The sequence below is a fragment of the Haliotis cracherodii genome, unplaced genomic scaffold (assembly GCF_022045235.1).
Source record: "Haliotis cracherodii isolate W230 unplaced genomic scaffold, xgHalCrac1.p SCAF_10, whole genome shotgun sequence".
Taxonomy (NCBI): Eukaryota; Metazoa; Mollusca; class Gastropoda; order Lepetellida; family Haliotidae; genus Haliotis; species Haliotis cracherodii.
Window position 1 is genome coordinate 58133794 of NW_027266265.1, and position 24545 is coordinate 58158338.

The window sequence follows — 24545 nt, forward strand, 5'->3', positions numbered from 1 at the left end:
CCTAATTTTCTGATTTTCACGGTGTATACAAAAGAAGAACTGTGCTCCGGGGATCGTAAATAACAGCATAATATAAATTATGTTCTGAATATGCTTATTCATTAACAACGACGACATTTCAATCTAAATGTAATATGGCTGAATTCCACATTCCACATACCACACTTTTGATTGTTTGGATGCTCATGTTCACTGAAAATATTTGGAATAGTTATATTCCGTATTTTCAATTAACCCAGTCCCCCGTGGTTTTTTTAATCAGTGCACCGCACACGTGAAACCTTTGGTAGCAAAGTCAAAGCAAAATCGGAGTAGTGTGTCAGCGAATTTGCATCAAGGCTGTAGTATTTTTCAACCGTTTAATGGAATTCAATGTACAGCCGTAGCTCTGGTCACTCATATATTTTGTGTCCCATAGCTCAAATCTATTTGCGTCTGTACCGTGTTCCACTGACCTCGATAATCTGATCAGTTTTATGGCTCCGTCACAGGTGCTCCAAATATTGAAGCAGGGAAAACAAATTTCATAGAATCATTTCAAAAAGCAATATTGATATCCCCGTCACTTTTGATAACTTTTAATGATGTTTCCATTGCAATTTTTACGGATTTCGATTCGTATGCATTATTTGACTCTCATCAGCGGAATGGTCTTGATCAGATTGATCCGAATGGACAAGCGGTTTTACTTCTGTTTAGTAGTATGGATGAATTGTCATGTTAAACCTTAACAGTATATATATCAGGCGACTATGCTTGTCGTAAGAGGCGACAAACAGGATCGGATGGTCAGGGGCATCGATCCCATTTGCGTGGATCGATGCTCATATTGTCTGGTCCAGACTCGATTATTTACAGAACGCCGTCATATAGTTGGGATATTGCTGAGTGCAGCGTTAAACGACAAACCAATCAATCATCATCATATGAACTCAAACCAGTCATTGTTACAAGTAAACCACATTCCACAGTTACTGACACTGGATAAAAAAACAGTATATTGAAAAAAAACCAAGTAACTCAACTCATCATGATCACAATTACTAATCTTTGAAAGAAAGAAATACAAAAAAACTGACCCCAAAACGTAAAACAAGAGACGAGGAATCTCCGTTGTTGATTAGCCCTGGTATTGAAATGTTCTCCAACTACGTGATAATATTTTGAGTATGTGCATCTGTGGTTGTGACAAAAAGACCTTATCTAGTATGACTTTTTTGCCATATAGAGCCCTTAGTATTTTCATTTACATTATTATAACCAAACGCTAGGTGTAAAAAGAATGTGATCTATTACTGATTATTTACAGACCGCCGTCATATGGCTGGAATAATGCTGAGTGCGGCGTTAAACAAGTAACTATTTTTAAATAGACCTACACTATGCAAATGTATCAACTGTATTGCCCAATACTCAAAATTAATAATATTTTTTTCCACAACAGCGTTGTGTAATTTGTGGTTAATATAATTATGCATTTCAGGAACATAATTATGCGTTTGTGAGGCATCACATATGGCGGGGAACTTTGATGCTCTGAATCAATGTTTTCTTGCATAATCCACGTGTAGATTTACATTTATTCTCTATGTGATATTTTATGTCACTTATTTGGTGCAATCGAAATCCGTCAACAGTATCCATCTTTTCAGATGCTTTATCGAGCGCCGGGTATAAACACATAATGTATGTTATTATATTATATAAGAGTGTTTAATTGTCTGGGCGATAATGACTTGAGAGTATACATCAACCTTATTAGATGTATATCATATGGCATAAATATCTTTGTAAGCGAAATAATTCAACCCCCTTTAACTTGGACCCACTCAAGGTTTGTAGCAAGCCCTGTTCCTGACTGAATAATACTACAATGTTGACTCTCATGTTTCTTAAGCCATTTAATTGATAGACCCGGTAATATCTCAAAGGCATTTCTGGTGCATCCCCCAACAAGAATTCCATAATAAGTGTAGCACCATCGCATATATCCTTCAAGTTATTTAATATATCATTTAATTCAGTAATCAAATTTAGGCTCGTATCTTGCTGAACGACTCAATAACTTATGACCTGGTTCTTCTGGCAGGTGAGTGACTAATACACTCTTTCGTTTTTAGCGGATATAAGCCCCGAGTACGACCCCACTATTCATTATGTTAAGATAGATATAAATTGTTTTTATGTAGTCTACTAACGTCGACATCATTTAAAACTCCTAGATTAGGTGCTGATCCTGTGAATATAATTTTTTTCCGCATGTATACATTATCTTGTAAGTGGTAAGCATATAACTTGCCCTCAATATCGGGTTTATTTAATACCTCTGTGTCTCCAAGATCGGAAAGCGAAATTGTATCACATTGTCTAAGGTTATGCATTCTAGGTCCCAAAGAAGAAACCGTTTTTCTGTTATATTGAGTGTCACACTCAAATATCATATATGTACAGGTTGATGTTTTACATCTAATACAAAGATTTTGAGATCTGTAATAATACCCCGCTTTAACTGTTTATATTGTAATGCTTTATCGTCTAGCTTCATTAGGTTGTTTTATAGTGCTGATAATCAATTCCTAAATGTTGGCAGACGTTGTTCCATCATATTGATTGCAACAGGAGAGACCACATTTATATATTGCGAAATTCCACTTAATTATTGACAACCATGCATTTTCTGAAATGTGGGCCCATATTTTTCTCGTCATATATGGTGATCGGAACCAGTGGGCCCACACGTGTATATCGCCTAGTGGGTAGACGTTCTTCCGTCATAGTGGTTGCAATATGAGGGACCATATTTATAAATCGCTCAGCTTCATCAGTTTGGCTTACTTATATTATAACCATTTTCTAAAATGTGGGCCTACTTCTTCCGTCATATAGTGATCGAAACAGGTGGGCCTAGATTGTAAATTGCTGGGCTTGGTTGACTAAGTCATTCATTGGGCTACCAATTGTAATTACTTTTCATTTATATGTAGCAATATATATTATTCTCATGTTGTAATATTGATGGGAAATTTCTTTGTAAACTATTTAGTGTGATTTAAGTCCACGAAAGGCACACAAAGTCTTTGAAGTTTGAATAACGTCATCATAGCTGACCGTACTCGTTCTATGATAGTTTTGCAAAAATAGTTACAAATCAAGAAACTTAAATCTACTTCAAATTAAATTTGCAGAGGCAATACCACTCATTCCACTTTTTCCAGTACAACACAATTATCTAATCATAAATATTGGTTGCGATATAAGCCTGAAAATATATCTACACATGAATTGAACTCGGAATTGATACAAGCCTATTACCGCAAACTCTTTTGTGAACGTGTTCCATAAAAGGAATAACGCATGTATATTAATGGCCCCACGACCTAGTTTTGCGATGTTCGTAGAAGTGAGTTCTGCTGAAGTGTATTCTCATTTGTACATTCTTATCCAATTATAAGTCAAAATACATATTTTAAAATACATATTTTAAATAGACAAAATAGCAGTTTGTAATGCAGGTTTGTTTATGTATCACACATATTCTCAACAACAACTGCGTTTAGTTTCGAATGTGAGCCCATCGAACTTTCGATTAGGCAAACGGAAATAAGTGCCCCATTATCGCAGGATTAAGCATGGAATACATCAAATAATCCGTACAATAGATGGGCATATGAACATAGCTGTAAGGAATTTTATGTTTCTACTTCTAAAGATTGGCGTCTGTGTGGAGTTAACCATGGTCTAGGTATTCCATACGCTGGTGCACACTCTGTTAAAGAAGTCAGCGATGATTCACTGAAAAGAGGTCGGCTACTTCCGAGTTTTGATCTCACGTGTAACGACTGGAGAGATAATCTTATGAACTTTAAGGGCGGTGTTGCTTTTACCGTTCAAAAGGTTGAGCAACCACAAGATGCCGATAATGCTTGGAATGACTTTCTTTATGATAAAACTGAAAATAATGTTACTTACCCAGTAGAGTTAAAGAGTTAATGAAGCAATAGGAACTTATGTATAGGCAATTCTTGGTGCACAAACATGAATAATTGGTTCTGCGATGGTGCTTGATGCACAAAAACAGTTTGTTGCAAGTGTAGAGGATGCTGTTGCTTTACCAGTTGACATACCATCTTCTATAAAGCGTTATCAAGATGTGTAACAGTACGCTCAATCCAAAGTAGACTATGACTTTGGAGCGGGACTAAACATGTCTCTGAGTAATATGGAACTTAGGAGTGGTAAAGTTGTAGGATATAATAATAAAATTGTTATTGCTATCAATTGTTATCAACGAAAAACAGGTATAAATTCAGATATCAACACTGAATTAATAGCGCAAACAATTACAGGCAAAACAGGAACAGTAAAACCACAGCCACAGGTTGTAAAGTCACATATTGCAGCCCAAAATCAACAACACATCGATGGAAAAACAGCGCTTATAGTAGGTTTGAATCACGGCTCGTTTAGTCATGATTTAGATAAATAGTCTTTAGTGGCTATGTTCAACAGCCAAATTGCTACAATGACTGCCCACAAGTTTAGACTAAGTCAAGTGGTGGTCTTAGCTAATAAATTCAAGAGCCAGTATACAATACTCCCTATCATGCTATGAAGTGCAGATGCGGATTTCCCATCGATCTTTGCTAGTACTTCTCCTAATGCCTTTAAATACAGTTTATCCACACTTTTACACCATCCGGCCTTGGAGGTGTGACACCACTTGTATCACCACCGCCCCAGGTTAAGATGAGAGTCAGTGTTGATGTAATAAATGCCAATGCGGTTAAAACACTGGTAATTGAACAATATTTTAGTTTGTTTGGCCAGTGTAGTATGCTCAACCGAACCATGACGTCAATCAGTTAACATGTCCTAACAATGGTCAACCGAACCATGACGTCAATCAGTTAACATGTCCTAACAATGGTCAAACGAACCATGAAGTCAATCAGTTAACATGTCCTAACAATGGTCAACCGAACCACGACGTCAATCAGTTAACATGTCCTAACAATGGTCAACCGAACCATGACGTCAATCAGTTAACATATCCTAACAATGATCAACCGAACCATGACGTCAATCAGTATACATGTCCTAACAATGATCAACCGAACCATGACGTCAATCAGTTAACCTGTCCTAACAATGATCAACCGAACCATGACGTCAATCTGTTAACATGTCCTAACAATGATCAACCGAACCATGACGTCAACCAGTTAACATGTCCTAACAATGATCAACCGAACCATGACGTCAATCAGTTAACATATTCTAACAATGGTCAACCGAACCATGACGTCAATCAGTTAACATGTCCTAACAATGATCAACCGAACCATGACGTCAATCAGTTAACATGTCCTAACAATGATCAACCGAACCATGACGTCAATCAGTTAACATGTCCTAACAATGATCAACCGAACCATAACGTCAATCAGTTAATATGTCATAACAATGGTTACCCGAACCATGACGTCAATCAGTTAACATGTCCTAACAATGGTCAACCGAACCATGACGTCAATCAGTTAACATGTCCTAACAATGATCAACCGAACCATGACGTCAATCAGTTAACATCTCCTAACAATGGTCAACCGAACCTTAATGTCAATCAGTTAACATGTCCTGGCAATCGTCTATATCGAAACAATAGGTATGACGTTAACATCCACTCAAACCAAATGCATCATCCCGCTGTACAAACTAACCTCTCTCCCCTGGTCTGTGCCATTCTAATACTAATAATGTCTGTACTTGTATTGCTCACAGCGCTACCAATATTACCCTTGCTAATGGGACATTATCAGTTTTCATGTTCAGCTCCCTGGGGAGTATACAACCTACGCTGCCATGAAGGGTAACACTCACAACACCATCTCATTGTGTCCGGTATCCACGTTTACTGCTGGGTAAAAGAAAAAAAATATTTCGAAAATATGTTGTCACTTGTCTGATTAGTGTGTCCTTCCATGTGGAGTAGGACACATGCCTAAGGAACTCTCAGGAGCCGAGCTGACGAACGCGGTCACCCATCCCACTATTGTCTGCGACCAACGTTGATTAACTTCACTCAATTTGTGGCCTGTGCGCTCAAATTCCTCACAGCGATATCCCGTTCGCGGAGCTCTCAAAACTATCGCTGCCACCAGTCAAAGCTCCCTACTGGGGTACAACCATGCTAGGAGTTGAACCGACTGACTGTTGTGTTTGCAAACAAGTGATGACTGCCGTGACAACGAATACTGACAGTACCCTTGCTTTATTATTTTCTTTATTTGTCAATTTGAATTTCCTTTTCATTACAACTATCCTGTAATTGGTATAGAATGTTAGGCAGAAGCTTGTTGATTCTCCGTTCGTCTGCAATCTCGAACCAATCCGGTCAAACAAACAAAGAGGTACATTACTTTTTTTACATTGTCTCACAATCGCTTTACTGGTATCAGTACTATTACATTATTGTTTCTATTTTGTGTCACATTCGCTTTACTGGGTCAGTACTGGTACATAACTTTTTTTACATTGTGTCACTGTCGCTTAACTGGTGTCATTACTGGTACATTACTTTTCTATGTTGTCACTGTCGCTTTACTGGTATCAATACTGGTACATTATTTTTTCTACATTGTGTCACTGTCGCTTAACTGGTGTCATTATTGGTACATTACTTTTCTATATTGTCACTGTCGCTTTACTGGTGTCAGTACTGTTACATTACTTTTTCTACATTGTGTCACTGTCGCTTAACTGGTGTCAGTACGTATATTGGTACATTACTTTTCTATATTGTCACTGTCGCTTTACTGGTATCAGTACTGGTACATTACTTGTTATATATTGTGTCACTGTCGCTTTACTCTAGTCAATACTTGTACATTGCATTTTATGTTTTGTGTCACCGTCGCTTTACTGGTGTCATTTTGAGTGATTCATTCTAAGCATTTCCCTTACTATTTTACGACCCGTGAAATCTGTTTCGGCATATCATCGAGACTTGCTTTTGCATTTCAAATCTACACTAAATTCATCAGAATTGGCCCATACCTGGCTCGCTTTATTTCGTGGAATTATATATGGTTTCAGATTTATGTGTGTGTTTGAGAATTTCTATCCCGGGAAAATTACCTTTCAAGATTTACTTTGGTTCCATGAACCTCGAAGAAATCCCATGATTTGTCTCTGCTGCATGCGAGTAATCTATCACTATCTTCCTGTCAACCAGCAGCTGGTGTCGCCTCGATCTACAACATATGAAGAAATACCACCGAGTCCACACGTGATTTGCCACTAAGGTTCCTTTTAAGGTAAGCCATCGTTGTGATATAATTATATGTTTGTAAATTACTAATTTATTACGACTAAATCAAACACTGGTTAAATCTTTTGTTGTTGACATTACATGATGTCTTGAAGGTATATATCCACACAAGCCTGAGTCAATTAAGTAAAGTCAGAGGTCTGTCACCTTGGAAAATGTCAAGACTTGAAGATGGGCTGGTGTTTTGTGCTGATTCTGTGGGATGTGCTGTGAGATGTGCTGTCTGATGAGCTGTGAGCTCGTGTTGTGCATTGTGCTGTGAGATGTGCTTTGAGATGTGCTGTGAGATGTGCTGTGAGCTGATGCTGTGAGATGTGCTGTGAGATGTGCTGTGCATTGCGATATGAGATTGTACTGTGAGCTGAGACACGGGTGAGGCGATGCTTTGAGCTGATGATGTGCTGTAGTGCTGTGATTCATGTTCCCTTGCAGGTGTACCGACATGATGTTGACCGTGGCCTTCCTGGTACAGGTCGTAATGCACGTCACCGTGCTTAACGGCGTCCATGCAGGTTTTGTATGATAAAAATATTCTTTGAGCGAGTTTCTAAAAATCTATAACAGTTACATTCTGCCAATTTGACATGAGAGATAGTTTATAACTTGTGAAAAAATCTTGAAATATACTTGAAACTTTCCTGGTGTGTTTTTTTCAACTAAATATTTTTAAGTTTTCAAGATCCATATATGATCAACTCAACCTGTCTCACTTAATCTCTGGCATTATTAAATGAGTATTTTCTGGTACTTTTAGTGGTACATTTGGTGGTACATTTGATGGTACATTTGGTGGAACATTTGGTGGTAAATGTTCTGGTATATTTCGTGGTAAATGTGCTGGTACATTTGGTGGTACATTTGGTGGAACATTTGGTGGTAAATGTTCTGGTACATTTGGTGGTACATTTGGTGGAACATTTGGTGGTATATGTTCTGGTACATTTGGTGGTACATTTGGTGGTAAATGTGCTGGTACATTTGGTGGTACATTTGGTGGTTCATTTTATGGTACATTTGGTGGTAAAAGTGCTGGTACATTTGGTGGTACATTTGCTTTGACTTTTTGTGGATTCTTAAAAAGTTTCTGAATCCAGTACTAAGTTGGTATGAATCTATTCTCAAATGCTGCAGAAATGCCACCAGTGCGCAGAATTCATGATTCTCACACATTTCCATTTCAGACAATGGTATGGCTTTCTGCGTTGGGTCAGTAGGCCATCAATGCCAAATTCCTTTTTGTAGACATTTGATAAACGTTGCTTACAAATATACGGATGTTATTTGGCGCTTTGCTAGTTGGAATGATGGCACGTTTGTCGTTCAATTTAGCATGGCTTGTGAGAATCACAGGAATTTTGTGAAGTGAATCCTTCCAATAGCTTTGCTACAAATGGATTTGATCAACATAGAAATACATTCAACGGATCTTTTCTCTAGTCTTCCTTCCTTTTGGAATACATGTCAACTGCATGCACAATTAATACGAATGGGTCGACTTTTAATCATGTGCAGCTGATACTAATGGATAGACCGTACGTTGCCACATACAACTGGTTAGACCGTGCTCGAGTTTTAGAGTTCTCGAGTGATCGAGTTTTTAAATACATTTGTGTGTCTTTAAATAACTTTTGTGGTATTCGGGTAATAGCATACATCATGTAAGCATGTAGACCTCATTTTGTTTCTTTGTAGATATCTGGCATAACATAAAGTGTACAGCCGAAGAACTTACTGGTGGCGGCTGTAAGTATATTCTCCATGGCAGCCAGGCGCAGGTGTTTGCCAGAAGCCGTGAACACAAATTCAGTCTGGTAACACTTTGTGATAACACTGTACTTTAATTGTGACGCGTTTTTGCTTTGGTACTCTAGTGGGTCATGTATTTCATAAATATATGTGCAGTCAGAAAGAGACCCCAGTAGATTCAAATCGACATGTATTTTTTCGATTTCTCCCAAATGGCACTTGAACACTCTATTCCAGGCGACCACAAAGAAATTATAAACAACAACGCTCCTCATGTCAACTGTGATCCTCATCAGAAAGAGTTCCTTGCTTCTCCAAAGGCGTTGACTGCCGTGGCGACATGGAGTACGCCATCTGCGTATGACGACGAAGACGGTTCCCTGACGTACGTATTCACATTTATTACCCACGAGGTGAAGATACAGGTGTTAAGATACTAAATCCGTACGTCACACGTGTGACGTACAAGGTTGACCCGCTTGTATTCCTTTTGATTGGATTACCGTGACCTCTGTCACACCAGGACATTTTTTTCATTTAATAGAAAATCGCGAGACGTCATTCATTTTGTAAATACAAGGCAGAACTAAAGCAATCTCACGAGAGAGAGAGAGAGAGAGAGAGAGAGAGAGAGAGATATTTACAATTCGGTTTGCACTCTGTATATGCTATGCATAGAGCTTCCACAGACATTATATAATCGAGCTATATCCATTTACAATATAAGACTACCGATCAATAGATCGAGGGTCCCCATGAGAGTGACGCACCCAACCACTTTCGCAACTTTCAATTTGATTTAACGTAAATGGATAAGCCTGGTGAAGTGAAGTCAGTTTATACTATCTGGACTTACTGGGGATGATCAGGTGTTGCCATCAGTGTCCCCTTCCAAGCGTATTTTAGGCACTGTTTCGGGAGTTGTTTGTTCCCGACTGCACAACCAGATCACTTATCATCAAATCATTCGAAAACTCCGAAGGAATGTGGCCCAAAATATCCTAAATGTGAACAATAACATATCTATCAAAAATAATATCTCTCGCGTAAAACGCTGTGAGGAGACCTTGGTGACCTTTCCCTTCGTTCGAAGCTGTCACTGACATGCCAGTTTGACTTGAGTTTGTTGATTTTCACTTTTTCAGTATAGGTTGGTACAGTTAACATGAATGTCTTTGGCGAAAACTCTAATTTCCCTCTTCCAAAATGGTACTGACATGCTATTAATGCATGAATAGATGAATAGATCAAGGACACCGAACCATTTTGATTGGACAGCCGGGACAACTGCAGGCGCATGTTGTTAATGCGTATGCATAGAAATATCAACAATACCCATATTTGGGCATATATCAATATTCATGGGCAACCAGATTTTGCAACCGGTTTCAGTTTGATCTGTCAACGAACGATAGTTGTTATGTATTTACACTTAAATATATATTTCACGTGGGTAATAATGAAAATACCACAGTCATTCTCGCTAGATACCATTTTTACGAATTTTGTGAACTTTCTATGGTATCTAACGAGAATGAGTGTAGTTTTCTCTATTTCCACTACGCGTGTCTAGAAGGCATTATAAAAAAGCTGTATGGTTGTGTTACTGGTTTGTGTTTCCATCTCAATATTACAACAAAACATATGTAAATATGTGTCGATGTTTGACTGCACGTCTGTGTAGCTCGCAGCATGTGGGGACCCGTCAGGATGTCCACTTTGTGGATGTCGACATAACATCTATGCACACACCAAAAAACAACACCCAAAACAAACAAGACAAACGAAAAAATTCAACCTGAAAAAAATAATATGTCATGGATTATCGCCTTACCTTTTTACATCGTCAATTCAGCCCACATCTAGTTGGGTCAAAGGGACCGGGCTCCACATTCAGTGAAGGCACCCACACAATCTCCTACACCGTCACTGACAGCCATGGCGCTAAGGGCAGCTGCTCCATCGTTATCGTGGTCAAGGGTATGTGCAGTAATATATAAACGTATGTACACTGGTCCCTGTTAGATGAGCCTTTAGTCCACTGATTGAGTGAGTATATTTCAGTCATACCACGACGTGTCAATGAACTGGGGAATACTGCATAAAGTGATACAAACATTTTTACTGGTATTCAAACCAACTATCATGAGCGTCTGGCATAACTCTGCACTGCCAACCGCCGTGCGTTGAGAGCCCGGGCCACTCGTGCACTATATCAAAACATACATGTTAACAACCTTTAAAGATATAGCACAGGAATACTGTTGAACTGTTGATCAGATTGTTTTCCCACACACGACTTACTAGAATCTACAGTGTATTCTTTTTGTGAATGATGAAAACACGTCCATTGCCCTTCCGGTTCCATGAACTTCTACAACATGCTCATTGCCCTCCCAGTTCCATGAACATCTACAACACGCCCATTGCCCTTCCAGTTCCATGAACATCTACAACATGCTCATTGCCCTTCCAGTTCCATGAACTTCTACAACACGCCCATTGCCCTTCCAGTTCCATGAACATCTACAACACGCCCATTGCCCTTCCAGTTCCATGAACATCTACAACACGCCCATTGCCCTTCCAGTTCCATGAACATCTACAACATGCTCAATGCCCTTCCAGTTCCATGAACATCTACAACATGCTCATTGCCCTTCCAGTTCCATGAACTTCTACAACATGCCCATTGCCCTCCCAGTTCCATGAACATCTACAACATGCTCAATGCCCTCCCAGTTCCATGAACATCTACAACATGCTCATTGCCCTTCCAGTTCCATGAACATCTACAACATGATCATTGCCCTCCCAGTTCCATGAACTTCTACAACGCGCCCATTGCCCTTCCAGTTCCATGAACATCTACAACATGCCCATTGCCCTTCCAGTTCCATAAACTTCTACAACATGATCATTGCCCTTCCAATTTAAAAAAACTTCTGCAACGCGCATATTGCCCTTCCAGTTCCATGAACTTCTAAAACAAGCCTGTTGCCCTTCCAGAATAAGTTTTACACATATTCAGAAAATGATCGTTGCCTTTCCAATTTCATGATTTTTCTACACGCCCACTACCCTACTAGAACCATCATGTTGCATCTGTGCAATACGCCGGTTGCCCTCTCAGAACCAGTTATTTCATTCTTACAACAAGCCCCTTTCCTTTCCAGAACCAGTTTCACAAACATTCATAACACGCCCACTGCCCTCCCAGAACCATTGTCCTTAATCTTTCCAACATGCCCATTGCCCCCCACACCCCACATCCCGCCCCACCCCAGCCCCCCACACCCATCCCCACCCCCCAAACCAGTTTAATAAACATTCGACTCATATCTAAAATCATAAGGGTAATACTGTTCGTATCCCAGTTTTCGTTCTCAAATAATCGTGAATGCTGCTTGAATGCACTGACTAATTCAGATATAGCATACACTTATTTTCAGTAGTTACGGCAATAAGCTGCATGGTTATCTGAAAGCAATATTACACATTCGGTATTGACTGAGGACACATGTTTCTGAATACATTTGCCTTTAAGTCTCGTTTAACACCATTATATTATTATCATGCAAACATAGTACTCGTACATACATTGTTTTTCATGAACACATTTGTATCATACATACACTGTTATCACTCGAATCTGCAAGAGTCTCTTGATGTGTTTAATGTCTCTGCAAGTGACACGATGCAGCAAACCCCCTGAAATTGTCAACGGTATCAGAACCTGCACCGATACTTCCGGGTCCACTGTTTTCGGAGACACGTGTTCGTATACCTGTAAGGCTGGCTACAAACTGACTGGTACCTCCACTGTCACATGTGACCAGACAGGCAGTTTCCGTCCCGACCTACCAAAGTGTGAACGTAAGTTGCCTGAATCCTATGACAGATGTAAATGCAGACACGTATGTTTTCTTGAGAGATTTGTCACGTACTACACGTACTAAACGTACTACACGTGCAGCTATGCTCAGCTGAGCAGTTCCAATAACAGTATCATTATACGTGTTGAAGAAATGCAGGAAAATAATAGGTATCAAAATGTGTGTATGTTTCACCCCGTATTTCACATGCTGTTTGCAGCTGTACACTGCCCAGCTCCTAAGAACATCACAGACGGTGTGTACATCTGCCCCAGTACAAAGTATGAGTTCAAAGAAGCCTGTTACTTGAAGTGTGAGACTGGTTCCAGGCCTGGGAGCGGCAACCAGCACATCATGTGTCAGACTGACAGGACATGGACACAGTCTGCTCCATGTGTAGGTGAGTAGCTTTTACAGGTTGTGGCCACTCGATTTGTTGTTGGATACACATATGGCTAGATTGGAGTTGATCTACTGGATGGGGGGCGGTCGGGTAGCCTAGTGGTTAAAGCGTTCGCTCGTCACGCCGAAGACCCGGGTTCGATTCCCGACATGGGCACAATGTGTGAAGCCCATTTCTGGTGTCCCCCGCCGTGATATTGCTGGAATATTGCTAAAAGCGGCGTAAAACCGTACTCACTCACTCACTCTACTGGATGTGTTGTTGGGTACAAATATGTCTAGATTGGAGTTGATCTACTGGATGTGTTGTTGGATACACATATGACTAGATTGGAGTTGATCTACTGGATGTGTTGTTGGATACACATATGACTAGATTGGAGTTGATCTACTGGATGTGTTGTTGGATACACATATGACTAGATTGGAGTTGATCTACTGGATGTGTTGTTGGATACTCATATGACTAGATTGGAGTTGATCTTCTGGATGTGTTGTTGGATACACATATGACTAGATTGGAGTTGATCTACTGGATGTGTTGTTAGGTACACATATGGCTAGATTGGAGTTGATCTACTGGATGTGTTGTTGGGTACACATATGTCTAGATTGGAGTTGATCTACTGGATGTGTTGTTGGATACACATATGACTAGATTGGAGTTGATCTACTGGATGTGTTGTTGGATACACATATGACTAGATTGGAGTTGATCTACTGGATGTGTTGTTAGGTACACATATGGCTAGATTGGAGTTGATCTACTGGATGTGTTGTTGGATACACATATGACTAGATTGGAGTTGATCTACTGGATGTGTTGTTAGGTACAAATATGGCTAGATTGGAGTTGATCTACTGGATGTGTTGTTAGGTACACATATGTCTAGATTGGAGTTGATCTACTGGATGTGTTGTTAGGTACAAATATGGCTAGATTGGAGTTGATCTACTGGATGTGTTGTTAGGTACACATATGTCTAGATTGGAGTTGATCTACTGGATGTGTTGTTGGATACACATATGACTAGATTGGAGTTGATCTACTGGATGTGTTGTTGGATACACATATGACTAGATTGGAGTTGATCTACTGGATGTGTTGTTAGGTACAAATATGGCTAGATTGGAGTTGATCTACTGGATGTGTTGTTGGATACACATATGACTAGATTGGAGTTGATCTACTGGATGTGTTGTTGGATACACATATAGCTAGATTGGAGTTGATCTACTGGATGTGTTGTTAGGTACACATATGGCTAGATTGGAGTTGGCCATTGAAAGGATTTTGTTGCTTTTTTTGTTTTATGTTGCTACTGGTAAACCTATCTTTATTATTCACAGTTAGGTGACACATCAGTAAGTGAATACTCAATTTGATTCAGATGACATACGCCCGGTTTTTACCAGCTGCCCCCTCAACCTCACCTTCTTCTCCGACCGAGGAGTCAACCACACCAATGTCACATGGCCACTTGTCACTGCCAGTGACCCTCCAACCAACAAGACTGCTCGGGTTGTCTTGGCAACATCCAATCCATGGGGGACACACTTTGACGAAGGTGTACATCAGGTGACATACCACGCCTTCGACAACGCTGGGAACAGAGCCGAGACACCATGTTCTTTCACGGTGACAGTAGAAAGTACGTAGAGCCGGTCTTCCTTCACAGTGACAGTGAACAGAGCTTACATACCGTTACGATGACAGTAGATAGTATGTAGTGTTAGTTACAGTGACAGTAGAGAGTATGAAGATATGTTCACGATGACAGTAGACAGGATGTAGTGTTAGCTACGGTGACAGTAGAGAGTAGCAAGATACGTTCATAGTAGACAGGATGTAGTGTTAGTTACGGTGACAGTAGAGGGTAGCAAGATACGTTCACGGTGACAGTAGACAGGATGTAGTGTTAGTTACGGTGACAGTAGAGAGTAGCAAGATACGTTCACAGTAGACAGGATGTAGTGTTAGTTACGGTGACAGTAGAGGGTAGCAAGATACGTTCACGATGACAGTAGACAGGATGTAGTGTTAGCTACGGTGACAGTAGAGAGTAGCAAGATACGTTCATAGTAGACAGGATGTAGTGTTAGTTACGGTGACAGTAGAGGGTAGCAAGATACGTTCACGGTGACAGTAGACAGGATGTAGTGTTAGCTACGGTGACAGTAGAGAGTATCAAGATACGTTCACGATGACAGTAGATAGGATGTAGTGTTAGCTACGGTGACAGTAGAGAGTATGAAGATATGTTCACGATGACAGTAGAGAGTATGTAGTGTTAGATACGGTGACTGTGAACAGTGTGTAGATACCGTTACGATGACAATAGAAAGTATGTAGTGTTAGTTACGTTGGCAGTAGAGAGTATGAAGATACGTTCACGATGACAGTAGATAGGATGTAGTGCTAGTTACAGTGATAGTAGAGAGCATGTAGTGTTAGTTACGGTGACAGTAGAGAGAATGAAGATACCTTCACGATGACAGTAGACAGGATGTAGTGCTAGTTACAGTGACAGTAGAGAGTATGTAGTGTTAGTTACGGTGACAGTAGAGAGAATGAAGATAGGATGTAGTGTTAGCTACGGTGACAGTAGAGAGTATGAAGATATGTTCACGATGACAGTAGAGAGTATGTAGTGTTAGTTACGGTGACAGTAGAGAGTATGAAGATATGTTCACTATGACAGTAGATAGGATGTAGTGTTAGTTACGGTGACAGTAGAGAGTATGAAGATACGTTCACGATGACAGTAGATAGGATGTAGTGTTAGTTACGGTGACAGTAGAGAGTAGCAAGATACGTTCACGATGACAGTAGATAGGATGTAGTGTTAGTTACGGAGACAGTAGACAGTATGTGGAGACCTTTACACTGACACAACAGAGTATGAAAATCACTCTCAAAGTTAATCACACAAATGTCTTTCCTCTATATACTGTGTCTATGGTTTGCTCTCCAGCAATCAGGTGTCCCCACCCTAACCTCCACCCTGGCGGCAAGAATCTGATGGTGTATGACTGCAGCAACTACATGTATGGGACGGTGTGCCCTGTCTCCTGCCAGTCCGGCTACCCCTTGGGCGGACCCGACCACATCGTGTGTGAGAGAGACACCTCTTTCCCTCCAGTAGCTACCTGGACCTGGAACAAGACAAGCGGTCTCACACCCTACTGCATGGGTAGGCTGGTGGGGAGGCATCTGGTGGTAGGGATGGGGTGGGGGTGGGGTGGGGTGGGGTGGGGTGGGGTGGGGTTGGGGGTGGTGGTTTGGGGGCGGTGTCAACTGCTGGTTGCGGGGCTGGGGTGGTGGTGGTGGGGGGGGGGGGGGTTGGGGTTGGGTCGTAATTGGCTGCTAGAGAGGGGCATGTGCTGGTGTGACTGTCATCCTCTGATGTAACTGTCATCTGCTGGTGGGTAGGTTGTCATCTGCTGGTAGGGAGGGTCATGTGCAGGTGTGACTGTCATCTTCTGATGGGGAGGGGTATGTGCTGGTGGGGAGGATCATCTGTTCGTGGGGAGGGTCATGTGCAGGTCGGGAGGGGCATCTTCTGATGGAGGGGGGTCATCTGCTGGTGGGTTGGAACATCTGCTGGTGGGTAGGAGCATCTGTTGGTAGGGAGGGGCATCTGCTGATGAGGAGGGGCATCTGCTGATGGGGAAGGGCATCTGCTGGTGGAGAGCGGTATGTGCAGGTGTGACTGTCATCTTCTGGTGGGGAGGGGTATCTGCTGATGAGGAGGGGCATCTGCTGATGAGGAGGGGCATCTACTGATGGGGAGGGGCATCTGCTGGTGGGTAGGAGCATCTGCTGATGAGGAGGGCATCTGATGGTAGAGAGGGGTATGTGCTGTATGTGCTGTTTTTCCTTACCAAGACAATTTTAGAATTTGTTTGAGGGCAATGTGCCAACTTTGTTAGCCACATATTAACAATGTAACAATAATAAATTAGCGTAAACTTTTGAGTGCCAGGGCTGCCAGGCAAATTTCAGAAGATTTAACAAGACAAAACGTCTCAGCAGAGAACATGAGTTGTTGGTTGAGTGGACTTTCAATCCAATCTTTATCTATATATATTTGTAAATATTAAACCGTATTTTGTGTTTTTTGAGTATTTGCCATATTACCTGTCTTATAACTCTTAACCTCACTTTCGATGCCAGAGAGAAACTGCACGGACCTTGCAGCCCCGGATAACGGTGCCATGGTATGTGACAAGTGGATGCACGGGCGGATGTGCCAGATGCAGTGTAGCAGCAACTTCAGCTTCCCCCGCTCAGCTCCCCATGACGGCATGTTCGTGTGCGGCACAGCGCGGGGCACATGGATGCCAACAGATGTAGTTCCCGACTGTGTTGGTAAGTGTAAAGAATTTCGTCTTATTATATTGTGACAGGTTTGTAAAATGTGGGTTGCTGAATTCTAAATGTTGGCCCCCATCTGCAATGATCTGCAGTAACTCTCTCTCTGTCGGACAATTCCAGATACAGTTATAACGCAATTTTTATGGTTACAGCATACTCTGGTTTCTCAACGATGAGGATGCCAGCCTATTTCTACTACAACGGCTCGTGTCCAGGCAACCCCGGGGTTCAGAACCAGATCAAGCTCAACTTCATCAAGGCCGTCACCAGCTCACTCAAGTACGGCTTTGAGTCTTGCACCAATGTTGCAGCTTGCCAAGCAGACAACGTCCAGGTAACCTGCGGCAAGGTCACTCGAGACCTGAGCAGACGGGAATCCAAAGACTCACTCACTATCACGTTTGACGTAGTTGTTGCCTACGACGAGAGTAAGGGTACTGGACCTGCTGCGCTTGGTTTCAACGATCAGAGACTTCACTCTGTGGCTGCGAAACTACGGACGGTGGCTCAGAATAACTCATTAGGTCTTGACAAGTTCGGACTGAAGCTTGACAAAGCTAACGTAGAGCCACAGACAGCCATTCTGGACTGCCCCACGGGAAGGATGCCGGACATGGCGAAAGGAATGTGTGGTGTGTACATAGGTCCTCTGGTTGCCCCATCTGTACAGACAGAAGGGTATCAAGTGTGCACAGGCATGCTGAACATATCTTACATTTCATAAGTTAATTAACACAATATATATCACTGAATAAAGTGACGAATATGTGAGAATATGTGTGAGCTTGACGTCCCGATGCCGTTCGTCGCTTCTTATGACAAACACGGGTTGCTAACTCTATTCAAATTCTAACTCGGATCTGCACGATTATCAAATATCCATATAGCCCACCGTGATATTGCTGGAATACTGCCATGAAAAGGGGACTAAAGGGATCGGGTGGACAGGTTCGCTGACTTGCTTGACATCGATCCCTATTGCGTTGATGATGTCAATCACTGGATTATCTGGTCCAGACTCGATTATTTACAGACCGCCGTCATATAGCTAGAATACTGCTGAGTGCGGTGTTAAACAACAAATAAAAAAACAAACAAACTCGAATACAGTTGCTTGAGCCGTTAAACAACATTAACTCACTAAATTATGGAATGTTCTTTATTCATGTCTACTTATTTGCAGTTGGATGTCCGAGAGGTTCCAACCTCGACGCGAGCCAGCAGAAGTGTGTGGACTGCCCGGTGGGCAGCTATCAGGACCAAGACAGCAGCGTCACCTGTACGAGATGCCCGGATGGGATGTCCACGACTGATTCTGGGTCCAAAAACCGGTCAGATTGCAGAGGCACGATTTTTTTTCAAATTCAAACATATTTATGGTTATGTATCGGCTGTAAGGATTAAATCCTGACACAATGATATGAATAATTATATGTTGCAAAACGGGAAACACAGTCGTCAAATGAAGTGGGGTGGCCAAGTGATCAGAACATTTGTTCGTCAAGGCCAGGTTTCGATTCCCGACACGTTTGAATGTGTGAAGTCCATTTCGTATGTCTCCGTTGTTATATTACTGAAATACCATACTCACTCACTCCAACTCAAATGCATTCTTGTACGGAAATAGCATACTTTAAATAATAACAACTGATAATGTTACCAACATTTTGTCACAGATATCTGTCAACCCGGCTTTATCTCCCCTGATGGCCTTGAACCGTGCAGCCCCTGTCCAATGGGGACGTTCCAAGGAATGCCAGGAAATCAACATTGCTCATCCTGCCCAAAAGGGCAGATAACTCAGTCAACCGCGTCGACTGCACATGAAGACTGCACAGGTACTGTAAATGCAAGACTTCTTGTTGTAGAGAATGATATGGCAATAGATATTTCATTGTAATGGGACATGATGTTTTAAAGTTTGTACCGATGTTGGATTCAAATATCATGCGATTTAGTATTACGGAAAGAGGACGGTTTAAACCACGGTCGTGCACTCATAGTAAGTAGGGGCATGTCTGACTGCAACTAGTTTCGGAAAGTCATATTAAATCTCATCTCAAACAATAATATACTGATAACGGCGATCACTTTTTCCATCTCTCTCCTCAGACTTTGACCTGTCCCTGCAAGCCAATAGTGTGGCGATATTCAAGGCACAGCCCCAGGCCCTCAGTCAGCTGACATTTGTGACGTGGTTATATCTGTACGACACCGTTACGGAGTCCTTCGACATTGCCACGTGGCAAGATCCTTTCACAATGACGACGTCTTTCGCGCTTGTTCTCAAGAAGTCTCTTGAACTTATTGCTGGAAGGTAATTACGACAGTCCGCCGAGGTCACTGGAGTAACTGATATTCACACCTCCGTCTGTCAGAAGGATGTCTTGCGAAAGTACCAATTAAGTTCAGGGCAGTAAACCAGGTGATCATAGCTTTCAGTACCAGTTAGATCCAGGGCAGACATCTTGGTGACCAAAGCTGTCAGTAACAGTTAGACTGAGCAAAGTATCTCACATACAAGAGGCCTGTGCTCCATGCGTGCCATCTGTAGTAGTAGGATATTACCCAATGCCCCATCAATGGTGTCTGGAGTGTTATACCAACGCACTGATCATACTGCAATGTTAAACCCACACCCGACCCAGGCTGTCTGCACTGATCATACTACAATGTTAAACCCACGCCCTGTCCAGGTTGTCTGCAGTGATCATACTACTATGCTAAGCCCACGCTCGACCCAGGTTGTCTGCAGTGATCATACTACAATGTTAAACCCACGCTCGACCCAGGTTGTCTGCAGTGATCATACTACAATGTTAAACCAACGCTCGACCCAGGTTGTCTGCGGTGATCATACTACAATGTTAAACCCACGCCCGACCCAGGTTGTCTGCAGTGATCATACTGCAATGTTAAACCCACGCCCGACCCAGGTTGTCTGCAGTGATCATACTACAATATTAAACCCACGCCCGGTCTAGGCTGTCTGCACTGATCATACTACAATGTTAAACCCACGCCCGACCCAGGTTGTCTGCAGTGATCATACTACTAGGCTAAGCCCACGCTCGACCCAGGTTGTCTGCAGTGATCATACTACAATGTTAAACCCACGCCCTGCTCCAGGTTGTCTACAGTGATCATACTACTATGCTAAACCCACGCTCGACCCAGGTTGTCTGCAGTGATCATACTACAATGTTAAACCCACGCCCGACCCAGGCTGTCTGCAGTGATCATACTACAATGTTAAACCCACGCCCGGCCTAGGCTGTCTGCAGTGATCATACCACAATGTTAAACCCACGCCCGACCCAGGTTGTCTGCAGTGATCATACCACAATATTAAACCCACGCCCGACCTAGGCTGTCTGCAGTGATCATACCACATGTTAAACCCACGCCCGGTCCAGGTTGTCTGCAGTGATCATACCACAATGTTAAACCCACGCCCGGCCTAGGCTGTCTGCAGTGATCATGCCACATGTTAAACCCACGCCCGGTCCAGGTTGTCTGCAGTGATCATACCACAATGTTAAACCCACGCCCGGCCTAGGCTGTCTGCAGTGATCATACCACAATGTTAAACCCACGCCCGGCAGATGTTGTCTGCAGTGATCATACCACAATGTTATATCCACGCCCTGTCCAGGTTGTCTGCAGTGATCATACCACAATGTTAAACCCACGCCCGACCCAGGTTGTCTGCAGTGACAATATCACAATGTTATCCTATGTCCGTCAAGGTCGTCTGCAGTGACCGATGTCCGGCTACCGGCCAGACAGTGGACACATGTTGCCCTGCAGGCGGACAGTCAGTCAGGGAACGTCACTCTGTACGTCAATGGACAAGTGGCAGGGACGCAGCACATGGCCCTGTCTGGAACACTCATCCCCGCCGGGCACAGCCTCACCACTAGGACCAGCAACAACGGTGGGAAGACTTAATCTTATGCCTAGTGACTGATAACTCCAATGTTTTGCTATTCAGGACGCATTTTTGGAATGGTTGTAATGGTAGTTTTGAATGTTAGGATTGTATGAGGGCTGTATGTATGGGTTGTTATGATTGTATGTGGCCTGTATGTTTGCGTTGTTATGATTAGCACAATTAGTTGCAATGATGTTTGACTCTAACTATAACTATAGCTGCCTCACCTAATATGCCGCACAATTCTTGCTGGTCATAATTCATGTACACAAAAATATATTCTTCCTCATCTTGTTTCCATCTTGCTTCCATCTTGCTTTCATCTCTCTCTCTCACTCACTCACTCACTCACTCACTCACTCACCCACCCACCCACTCAATCACTCACTCATTCAAACACATACCCACTCAATCACTCAGTTACTCACTTATTCACCCAAACACTCACTCACTCACCCAAACACCCACTCACTCAATCATCCACACACACACCCATTAAATCACTCACTTACTCGCCCAACACTCATTCACTCACTTACTCATCCGACAACTCACCCACTCAATCACCAAAGCACACACCCACTCCCTCCTTCCCTCATTCACCCAAACACTTACACACTCACTCACCCAAACACCTACTCACTCACCCAAACACACACCCACTGCCTCACTCATTCACTCACAAAAAACCTTCACTCTCGCACTCTCTCACTCACTCACGCACCCAAACACACACTCACTCACCCAAACACACCCCCACTCAATCACTCACTCACTCAAACACTCACTCACCCACTCACTCACTCACCCACTCACTCATCCAAATACTCACTCACTCACTCCAGTGCCTGCTGTGCTCTCCCACGTGATGGTGTACGACTCCGTGGTCCCGGGTACAACAATCTCTCACCTTGCTGCTTCCTGCTCCACACACGACACAAACTACATTATTGACCAGACCGACCTCACCGACCTCTCCGACGGCGTCAACCACGTCATCCCTAGCGTCTGTGGAGGTGAGCCACTTCATATTCAGTAACCTACGGATTGTTTCATGTAACACCTCGTATATCGAAATGAGAATAACCAACATTCATGTGTGGTTCAGCGCAACATTTTAAGACACTTGTAAGTCAAAATCAGCCCAAAGCCCCATCGTACTTGTCCTTGGACCTAGAAAGCATAAGATTTTACCCATTGAGCCTGGACATAATGGAAGTCAGTTAAATTATGATTTACGTACGTTGGAATTAAAGACAATGCAGAACGGTCATTTGGCATTAAATATGAAAAGTGGACAGGGTTTTAATACAAAGAGATATTTATGTAAACTTACTTTTCTCACTGTTCACTGTTCCTCATCTTTTCTTTCCTTCTGTTCTGTTCATGTCAGTACAACCCGTGCACCATCTGTGTAAGTATCTGGAGAAGGTGTCCTGAGTTGGAGAACTTGTACCCAATCCTTTTCACAATTTGTGAATAAAATAAGCTTAAACGAATGCTATCCAGGGATATGTAATTCATGTGCATTTTCACAATTATTTTTGTTTTTCGTTTTGACAGAATTTCTCCAGTAAACAGCAGCACGTTCGATGGACTACCACCGTCTGTCATAATAATGATACATCGTCTGTAATAAACAAGGCAATAAAAATGTAAAGAACTAATATATTGTTCATGGGGTTTATATTTTCACGACCACTGACAAATACCCAGCATGTTTATGACAGCAAACAAATGTTTACCAATTACTATCCACCAGACTGTATGGAAAGAGGGATGATTTCAAAGTTCCAATGGTCAACTTTCCCTTTATGCCGAGCAATATTCTAGCAGCCCCAGCCTTTGGTGTCTCCATTCACAATCTTTGAGGAGCAATCAAGCATGCTCTTTCTATGAACATTTGCGTCATGCGTTTGGTAAGAATTGTTGTTTAAGCTCGGTTACAGTATTCAATGTCATATATTCACACTGAGTGAGTATGGTTTCACGTCGCTTTGTGCAATATTCCAGCAATATTACACCAGGAATTGCCTTCACACATTGTAGCACTTTTTGGAATCGAACCCGGGTCTTCGGCGTGACCAGCGAACGCTTTAACCACTAGGCTACCCGACTGCTCCTATTCACTCCGAGTCTATGTGTATATATACATACTGGACAGATTAGGTGGTGTCACTGGTCGCTTTTATTTCTTGTTCAGGTAGGTACATCAGTGGAAGGGACGCGGCTATTTGACCAATGAGCTCATCGATAAACTGAAGTTAAGCTTACGTTAATCGTCTTGGCCAAATTTCCATTGTTTTTGACTTTGCCAATCCGAGCAAAACATTGGGCAGAAGAGACGTTATTATAAAAGGTTGGCAGGAAACACACAATTATACAAACTGGCCAGGAGAGACACCATTATACAAGTGGGGCAGGAAAGACACCGTTATACAAATTGGGCAGTAGATTCACCATAACAGAACTTGGGCAGTAGAGACAACATTATACAAATTGTCCAGGAGATACACCTTTGTACAAGTTGGGCAGTAGTGACACCATTATACACGTTGGCCAGGAAAGACACCATTGTACACGTTGGCCAGGAGAGACACCATTGTGCAAGTTTGCCAGAAGAGACATTAATTATAAAGGTTGGCCAGGAGAGACACCATTATACAAATTGGCCAGAATTAGGCTTCCCATGCTGTACTCATTTGGGGCATCGAACCCGGGCCTTCAGCGTGACAGACCTACTCTTTAACAACTCGGCCACTTTACTGCGCCTTCGGAAATAAAGTAGAACAGTGATAAGAGCCTTTTCGACTCCATACATGTGGTAGGCAGCTGAATAAGTTCTGGGGCACGCTCGTCAGCACAGATTCTTTGCTGTGA

General features: G+C 42.3%; 2 protein-coding genes across 2 annotated transcripts in view; one reads left to right on the forward strand and one right to left on the reverse strand.

Moving 5' to 3' along the window:
• Positions 1-7667, reverse strand: part of LOC139453932 (sodium- and chloride-dependent glycine transporter 1-like) — a 41719-nt gene extending 34052 nt beyond the window's left edge. Inside the window, exon 1 of the mRNA XM_071235374.1 lies at positions 7478-7667. Coding sequence (XP_071091475.1) covers positions 7478-7667 — 190 coding nt within the window. The remainder of the gene's footprint in view (positions 1-7477) is intronic.
• On the forward strand, positions 7221-23332 carry LOC139454579 (sushi, von Willebrand factor type A, EGF and pentraxin domain-containing protein 1-like). Its single transcript, XM_071236379.1, has 17 exons — positions 7221-7316; positions 7763-7842; positions 9023-9073; positions 9314-9461; positions 10932-11056; positions 12767-12952; positions 13172-13351; positions 14745-15005; positions 16329-16547; positions 17531-17725; positions 17884-18363; positions 18915-19076; positions 19408-19569; positions 19844-20048; positions 21481-21668; positions 22511-22681; positions 23229-23332. Exons 2-17 carry the CDS (start codon positions 7773-7775, stop codon positions 23240-23242), a joined length of 2817 nt encoding a protein of 938 aa, XP_071092480.1. The 5' UTR covers positions 7221-7316; positions 7763-7772; the 3' UTR covers positions 23243-23332.
• Positions 23333-24545: the final 1213 nt, after the last annotated feature.